The sequence below is a fragment of the Oryzias latipes genome, chromosome 13, assembly GCF_053564925.1.
Source record: "Oryzias latipes strain Hd-rR chromosome 13, Olatipes_Hd-rR_3.1".
Lineage (NCBI taxonomy): Eukaryota > Metazoa > Chordata > Actinopteri > Beloniformes > Adrianichthyidae > Oryzias > Oryzias latipes.
Window position 1 is genome coordinate 23,925,980 of NC_136249.1, and position 9,557 is coordinate 23,935,536.

The window sequence follows — 9,557 nt, forward strand, 5'->3', positions numbered from 1 at the left end:
CGCCTTTTGATGACGACCAGATTGATGTTAGTTTCAGACGATTCGGCAAAAATAAACTTTTTGTTGTCCTTAGCAACAGTCGTGTCATGCTAACCACGCCCACATTCCTTATATGTCCATGTCCGGTGTTTTTAATTGTGTTCAGTTCCTGCTATGGATGCATGCATTCAATTTTCACTGTATTCCAATGAAAGGCATGGGAGTTACAACAGTGCGCCACTTTGCTAGCTCGACACGCGCACGCCGTTCAAAATATACAACTTCTAATTCCAACATTTTTTCCACAGTAGCTTGCCATTTATGCCCAAAAAGTTTCCAGACGATCGTTGAAAATTCCAACGACGAGTTTACGTTTGAATCCGCCAATCAAGGTGTTTTTTATAGATAATTCAAGATGGCGGCCTTTTCCCGAGGTCAAAGGTGGACGAAACTCCAGAGCTTTGTGTAGACTTAGGCTAGGGAGACGCGAGTCAAAATTTCATGAAAATCGCTCGAAAAAAAGTTCCTTTTTCCATATTGTGTAAAAACGCGAAAATCTCAAAATGGCAGATTTTGGCACAAAATGGCCGCCAAACCGTAGGTCGTGTCGCCTTCACGTAATTCTTTCAAAATTTTGTTTGGATATCCCCGACAAAGTTATCTGTGTTTCGTTAGCCGATTCTTAAAAAAAAATGCAGATTTCTTTTTTTTTTGCCGAGTCGGCACATTTTTTTGCGACGGTTTTTTGCTTATCACGCCCACATTCCTTTATCGATCTTGTCGTGCGTGTCATCGTTTTGTTCAGCGTGTGCCAGGGAATTGCAAATTTCCTCTTTACGACATCCCGATAAAAAATGTGCGAGCTAGCTGAGACGGCAACGGTTGTGAATCCGCCACGCGCACGCCGTTCAAAATCTACAACTTCTAATTCCAACATTTTGTCCGCATCACCTTGCTATGGATGCCTAAGAAGTTACGAGACAATGGCAAAAAATCCCTAGGACGAGTTTTCGTTTGAATGTGGCGCTAAAGGGGCTGTATTTTAAAATGCAGGATGGCGGCCTTTTCCCAAAGTCAAAGGTCAACGACACTTCTGTGTTGTTTGTAGACTGGAGCTGGCAGCAAGTGTGTGCAATTGCGTGAAAATCGCTCAAACAAAAGTGTCGTTTTCCCATATCATGGGAAAACACAAAAATCGCCAATTCTCAGAGTTCGCCACAAAATGGCCGCCAGGCTGTAGGTCGTGTGGCCGTCCCGTAATGATTTCAAAACTTCTTTGGGATATCCCCAACACGTGTGTTTGAGTTTCGCAACTGTATTCTGAAGTACATTTTGTTCGGCCCCATACGCGATATTCGCCCATTCATTTTTTAGACGGGATCGCTGGCCGTGATGTCATCGTCTTCGGGGGGGTGACGTTGACTTTGGGGAAAATTCATTCGCAATTTATCCCAGGTGTGTGCACGTTTTGGTGACTTTTCGAGCATGCGGCGGGGGTCAAATTCTAGCTGAAAGACGGCGAAGTCGTTCCAACTGCGAAAACAATATGGTCCTTGCAGTCAGTGACTGCTGCTGCGGGCCATAATAATAAAAGTCTGACCAATTTCCATGTATTTCTGGTCGGATCCACACCACATCTCTTTGATTGGTCTCTTCTTTGTTTGGCAAGTTTGAAAGCTCCCATCTACACTGTTCTTGATCGAAGGAATTTCGTTTTATTTTTAACGTGGGCACCAATCTTTTCACAAATGAACATTGGTGCAGAGTAATTCTTTGCAGCACCATCTGTATCAGTCCACACAAATAACTGACAAATTGCTGAACATTACTGGCTGCACCCAACATGTTTCTTTAGCATGCATGTATGAGCTCAATTCCTACACTATAACAAAAGGCGGTGATCTTTTCTGATACTGTCAAGAGTGAGACATTGAAGCCTGTTTACACTGCACATTCATGGCAGGTCAAGCAGATACCCTACTTCAGCTCCAGACCAGATGAACCATTTTGTCATTATGTTTGAACATTTTTGTTGCAATGTGGACAATGATAAGTCACATTTTGCTCTTATATAAAATGGGTAGGTAGCCCATTATTGCATAATGGTCCTTTCTGTGAGGAGTTTGAATGTCCTCCCTGTGCATGTGTTGGTTTTCTCCAAGCACTCTGGCTTTCTCCCATATTCCAAACACAAGCTTTAACCCTTGTGCTATCCTAGGCACTTTTAAATTGGGAGTGAGGTCATTTAGACCCCCTAGACAGTGCGCTGAACTTTTTTCTTCAATGATTTGTGATCTTCACTGGTGTCCATGGATTACATGAAATCCTTTCCACCTTTATCCACCTTTGTCATGGAAGGGAGAACACGTCAATGCAAGGGTGGGGTCATCTAAGATAGCACAAGGGTTATCCACCTTTGTCATGGAAGGGAGAACACGTCAATGGTCGTCTTGGTCCCATAGGATAGCACAAGGGTTAAAAGCACCAGTTTCGATTGTAAAGTAATGTCTGTTTTCAATTGACTTGAATGGGTTGATAAAAATTAAACATATTTACATATGTACAATAATCATTGACATGATTTTGTTTTCTGTCATGTTTCAAATTCATTGAACAAACCCACCATTCTAAAGTTTAGGAATCAAGCCATGGAACACCTCTGCAAGCAGGCCAAGTGTTAAGTTCCCAAGAACAGAGGGAACGTGATTACAGTAAACACACCAATCAGAATTGTGGTCAAACTATCTCAAACATGAACACACATTTTATGCTGTTTTTTGGCCGTTTGTAAGAATGAAAACAAATTAATTTTTCACCCAAAAACAGGGGAAGGGAGTAGGTAAGGGAGAGGAAGGGAACTATACTGTCATGCCCCTAAGTAAATTATCTGTACATAGTTTAGGATCTTGTGCATCAGCAGAGAAAGTCACTTTGGATCTGAAATAAACTTTTGGAGAAATATAGCTTTAACAGAACACGTTTTTCTGTGGTACGACTTGTGCCATAGATATTTGAAGAACAACAGATCTTCTAAATCTCACATATCAAGCTAAAATTTATGTAATTAACTGCTTTATTGCTTAATTTGCTTTTTAATTATTTAGAGCAGGTTAAGAAAATGGATGAAGGAATCATGGTGTTAAAAATATTGTTGTTCTAATTTTTGTCTTTTACACTTTTATTTTTGCCTATAGTCAAATAAGTATGCGAGTTCTTTTGAATATTTGCAACTTAATTTCATCGACACCTCTTCCTTAACACAATTTAAATTTTTAAATGAGTTGAGAAAAATAATTTTAAGTTATAACAAAACCATAAGAAGTTTACATGAAATTTATATCAGAATAAAGCACCAGAACTTTGGTATAAAAAGATAGTTTAATTTAATAAACAACAAAAGGTTATATTAACACAACAAATCATGTTGGTTATCTTGAATAAAAAATTTAAGGCAGATGGTTTTTATGTTGAAACTTCATGTTTTGTTTTGCAGCGTAGATTTACTCAAAAATGTATTTTGAACGTAGGGATGTGTATGACATCACCTCCCTGTTTTTGCCCCACCTTGTGGTCTGCAGAGATACACCTTCTTTGTTGTTTTACTACTACTGAAGTCTTTCCGTGATGTATAAATACTACTGCAGGTCCCTCCGGTTTGGCTCTGCCTCTCATCACAATGTCCAGACAGAGCTGGCACCAACAGTGTTGGATACTTGTTCAGTTCTTGCTGGTGGTTTCTCTCTCAAAGCCTGAGACGACATGTAGCCACAGAGGAGATCTGGAGAATCCCCAAATAGTTAAGGATGGGAACATCCTCTTAGGGGGAATCTTTCCTTTCCACAGCAGCTGGAAGAACAGACAGGAAAACTTTACACATAAACCTCTGCCACTGCAATGTGAAAGGTAAACACTCATGTCGACTGGGAATATTGAGTGATTTAGCAACAAAAAGTTTATTCTTTTTTATTGTGTGAAGAAGGAATCTGTTGAAGAGCTAAACTTAAATTTGTGCTAAGTTTGAATTTCAGAGGGTTCCAGTTTGCTCAAGCTATGCTCTTTGCCATTGAGGAGATCAACAACAGTACAGAACTGCTACCAGGCATCACCCTGGGCTATCAAATGTATGATGCTTGTTATTCCATTGCTAGAAGTGTCAAAGTTGCACTTGCTTTGGTTAATGGTAATACAGCTGAGTTAACTTTGAAGGAATGCAAAAGTGCTGCACAAGTGCAAGTCATAATGGGAGAAACAATTTCCATCCTTAGTGCTGCCATTGCCTCAGTCATGGGACCATTCCATATACCTTTGGTGGGTAACGATAGTGGACCCTGAAAATATTTGCACAATTTGGTTCAAATTTTTGCTGCTTAATGGAAGAACGAGATTTGATCATCTATTACAGATCAGCCACTACTCTACATGTGCCTGTCTCAGTGATAAAACGAAGTACCCATCCTTTCTCAGAACAATACCCAGTGATTACTTCCAGAGCAGAGCCCTCGCCCAACTGGTCAAGCACTTTGGCTGGACGTGGGTTGGAGCGATTAGAACAAATGATGACTATGGCAACAATGGCATGGCTACATTCACAGAAACTGCTGAACAGTTGGGCATTTGTCTGGAATATTCTGTGCCTTTCTTTCGAATGGATCCCCCAGATAAGATACAAAAAATAACTGATCTGATCAAAGCATCCACCTCAAAGGTGATTGTTGCCTTCCTCACTCACATGGACATGGATGTGTTACTACATGAGTTTTCCAAACATAACTTGAGCGGTTACCAGTGGGTCGGGAGCGAGGGCTGGATCTTTGATTTTCAGACTGCAACAACAGATAAAACTCACATCCTGGATGGAGCTATAGGTCTGTCCATTCCCAAAGCTCATGTCAGCGGCCTCAGAGAGTTTATGCTTGATGTTACAACCCTCAATTCGTCCAATAATGACTTGTTCATAGAGTTCTGGGAGGCAATGTTTAGCTGTGAGTTCAAACAGTCAAAGTCAGCAGCAGAAATTCAGGGAGAATGTACCGGACAAGAAGATGTGGCCGGAGTGAAAAACAGTTTCACAGACATGTCCCTCATGCCCATTCTTAACAACGTCTACAAAGGAGTGTATGCTGTAGCCCACGCTCTGCATGTCATACTCAGATGTAACAAAACATGCAACACTAATGTGCAGCTGCAGCCATTGGAGGTAAGATTTCAATTGGTAATTGCACATTTCACAAAAAGTAGTATGTCATAAGTAATTTACAGTATAAAAAGAATAGGGACCAAGAATGATAATACAACCGCACAATTAAATTTTTCCTACCCAGATTTTACAGCACATAAGAAAAATACACTTCCGAACAAAAGAAGGAGAGGAGGTTTACTTTGATGCAAATGGAGATCCAGCAGCAAAATATGAAATTATAAACTGGCAACCAAAAGAAAAGGGCATTGTGGATTTTGTCACAGTCGGCCTTTATGACGCATCATTACCTGCAGGCAAGCAGCTCAATCTACAAAATAATCTAATCTGGACAAGGAACTCTCGTCAGGTAAACAGCCACAATTTAAAAAAAAGAGTGCATTGCTGTTTGTTTGTTTTTGCAGTTTTGATGTAAATAAGAAGAAAAAAGTGTGTGTCTTCATTTCTGTGTTCATACAGGTGCCTGTGTCGGTTTGCAGTGAGAAATGTCAGCCTGGAACTCGAAAGGTTTATCAGAAAGGAAAACCTGTTTGCTGCCATGACTGTGCAACATGTGCTGAAGGGGAAATAAGCAACAACACAGGTGTGAGTTTGCCTCATTTTTCTGAATTAACTGCCAAAGAAAGAAAGACAATTTTCTATTCATACCAACTCCTATAATTTTGGCATGCAGATAATTTCACATGATTGTTCATATAACCAAAAACTGTGAAGGATCTTTTGTGCTTGTCCAACTCTAGTTTATAATAAATTAAGTATAGTTACTGTGTGGGCCCTGCATTTCTGTATGTAAATCATCATTTTGAAAATATTATATCCTCTTCAAAATGTTTATCAAGTGTTTATTTTGGTTGAAAAATTAATGTACAACAAGTGAATCGTACTTCCTATATGTGTGTATGTGCGTGCTGCAAAAGATTCCTGTGATTCAAGCCACAAACTACTTCACAAAATAAGACCAAAATCAGTACATTAATTGGGCTCAACCTCCACACTTAAAAGACACTTTTTAAGTGTGTAAAAGCAGTGGCCAAGGAGCAGTATGTCAATTTTTTCGATTTTAGCAACAATACACATTTTAGGACTGCTGAGTTATGTATGCTTTAAGCATAAATACAATTACTGCTGCAGTTGATTTTTTCAGGTACTATGTTATTGTAAATGTCCTAATGCTTCTGACAAATCCATGTGACCCAAGCACTGACCTTAACATTTTTCTACAGATTCCATCACCTGTGTGAGATGTCACCCTGAATTTTGGTCAAATGAGAGAAGAGATGCCTGTGTGAGAAAACAGGAAGTCTTTTTGTCTTATGAAGAAATAATGGGGGCACTGCTCACTGCTGCCTCTTTATTTGGAACGTGCTTGACAGCCATTGTAGCGTTCATTTTCTTCAGGCACAGGAAAACTCCTCTGGTGAGGGCAAATAACTCTGAGCTGAGCTTCCTACTGCTCTTCTCTCTCATTCTGTGTTTCCTGTGCTCTCTGACCTTCATCGGCCGGCCCTCTGAGTGGACCTGCCAGCTGCGGCACACTGCTTTTGCCATCACGTTTGTTCTCTGCATCTCTTGTGTTCTGGGGAAGACAATAGTTGTCCTGATGGCTTTTAAAGCCAGACTTCCTGGTGGAAACATGATGAAGTGGTTTGGACCTGCACAGCAGAGACTCAGCGTTCTGGGACTCACTCTTATTCAAGTTATTATCTGTATCCTCTGGTTAACCATTTCCCCCCCTTTCCCTTTTAAAAATGTTCAAGAGTTTAGAGATAAAATCATCTTGGAGTGTGCTCTCGGCTCAGAGTTAGGGTTCTGGGCTGGACTTGGGTATATAGGTCTTCTGGCTGTCTTGTGCTTCATTTCTGCGTTTTTGGCTCGGAAACTGCCCGATAATTTCAACGAAGCCAAATTTATCACGTTCAGCATGCTGATATTCTGTGCAGTTTGGATCACGTTCATCCCAGCATACGTCAGCTCTCCAGGGAAGTTCAGCGTTGCCGTGGAGATCTTTGCCATCCTTGCTTCCAGTTTTGGACTACTGATTTGTATTTTCATCCCAAAATGCTATGTCATCCTACTCAAACCTGAGAAAAACACAAGGAAATATATGATGGGTAAGGGAGGATCATAATAAACAAAAATATCCCAACTTTTGAAACCCCTTAAAGGCTGTCAAACCTGTAAGACATTTTAATGAAAGTTGTTTTTAAACTCTAGGTAACCTGTAGCTGTAACCAAGTACATATGGAATGCACGGAGTCAAGTGATATTTTACATGTTTTCTTTTGTTTTTTTGGATCACTGATGTAACTTTGACACTATGTTTTTGCAGTTCAACGGTAATCATGCCTTAAATATTTTATTGAATCAAAATGTGCTTTATTAAATTCCAATGAGAGCACAAAAAATAATAATAATAATAAAAAGCTGACAAATTTCCATGTAGTTCTGGTCGGATCCACAAAATATATCTTTGATTGGTCTCCTCTTTGTTTGGCAAGTTTGAAAGCTCCCATCTACACTGTTCTTGATCGAAGGAATTTGGTTTTATTTTTAACGTGGGCACCAATCTTTTCACAAATGAACATTGGTGCAGTGTAACCCTTGTGCTATCCTAGGCACTTTAACGTTGGGAGTTGGGCCATCTAGACCCACTAGACAGTGCTCTGAACCTTTTTTCTTCAATGATTTGTATCTTCACTGGTGTCCATGGATTACATGAAATCTTTCCACCTTTATCCACCTTTGTGATGGTAGGGAGAACACGTCAAAGTAAGGATGGGGTCATCTAAGATAGCACAAGGGTTAATTCTTTGCAGCACCATCTGTATCAGTCCACACAAATAACTGCAAATTGCTGACCATTACTGGCTGCACCCAACATGTTTCTTTAGCATGCATGTATGAGCTCAATTCCTACACTATTACAATAGGCGGTGATCTTTTCTGCTACTGTCAAGAGTGAGACATCGCAGCCTGTTTATACTGTATATTCATGGCATGTCAAGCAGATACCCTACTTCAGCTCCAGACCAGATGAACCATTTTGTCATTATGTTTGAACATTTTTGTTGCAATGTGGACAATGATAAGTCACATTTTGCTCTTATATAAAATGGGTAGGTAGCCCATTATTGCATAATGGTCCTTTCTGTGAGGAGTTTGAATGTCCTCCCTGTGCATGTGTTGGTTTTCTCCAAGCACTCTGGCTTTCTCCCATATTCCAAACACAAGCTTTAACCCTTGTGCTATCCTAGGCACTTTTACATTGGGAGTGAGGTCATTTAGACCCCACTAGACAGTGCGCTGAACTTTTTTCTTCAATGATTTGTGATCTTCACTGGTTTCCATGGATTACATGAAATCCTCTCCACCTGTAACCCTTGTGCTATCCTAGGAACTTTGACGTTGGGAGTTGGGTCATTTAGACCCACTAGACAGAGCTATGAACAAATTTTCTTCAATAATTTGTGATCTTCACTGGTTTCCATGGATTACATGAAATCCTCTCCACCTTTATCCACCTTTGTCATGGTAGGAATAACACATCAAAGTAAGGGTGGGGTCATCTAAGATAGCACAAGGGTTATCCACCTTTGTCATGGAAGGGAGAACACGTCAATGGTCGTCTTGGCCCCATAGGATAGCACAAGGGTTAAAGGTACCAGTTTCGATTGTAAAGTAATGTCTGTTTTCAATTGACATGAATGGGTTTATTAAAAATTAAACATATTTACATATGTACAATAATCATTGACATGATTTTGTTTTCTGTCATGTTTCAAATTCATTGAACAAACCCACCATTCTAAAGTTTAGGAATCAAGCCATGGAACACCTCTGCAAGCAGGCCAAGTGTTAAGTTCCCAAGAAAAGAGGGAACGTGATTACAGTAAACACACCAATCAGAATTGTGGTCAAACTATATCAAACATGAACACATTTTATGCTGTTTTTTGGCCGTTTGTAAGAATGAAAACAAATTAATTTTTCACCCAAAAACAGGGGAAGGGAGTAGGTAAGGGAGAGGTAGGGAACTATACTGTCATGCCCCTAAGTAAATTATCTCTACATAGTTTAGGATCTTGTGCATCAGCAGAGAAAGTCACTTTGGATCTGAAATAAACTTTTGAAGAAATATAGCTTTAACAGAACACGTTTTTCTGTGGTACAACTTGTGCCATAGATATTTGAAGAACAACAGATCTTCTAAATCTCACATATCAATCTAACATTTATGTAATTAACTGCTTTATTGCTTAATTTGCTTTTTAATTATTTAGAGCAGGTTAAGAAAATGGATGAAGGAATCATGGTGTTAAAAATATTGTTGTTCTAATTTTTGTCTTTTACACTTTTATTTTTGCCTATAGTCAAATAAGTA

General features: G+C 39.6%; 1 protein-coding gene across 1 annotated transcript; it reads left to right on the forward strand.

Moving 5' to 3' along the window:
* The first annotated feature begins 3,633 nt into the window (after window positions 1–3,633).
* On the forward strand, window positions 3,634–7,467 carry LOC110014533 (extracellular calcium-sensing receptor-like). The gene is made up of 6 exons (XM_023961854.2): window positions 3,634–3,882; window positions 3,996–4,287; window positions 4,382–5,176; window positions 5,301–5,525; window positions 5,636–5,759; window positions 6,400–7,467. Exons 1-6 carry the CDS (start codon window positions 3,656–3,658, stop codon window positions 7,302–7,304), a joined length of 2,568 nt encoding a protein of 855 aa, XP_023817622.2. The 5' UTR covers window positions 3,634–3,655; the 3' UTR covers window positions 7,305–7,467.
* Window positions 7,468–9,557: the final 2,090 nt, after the last annotated feature.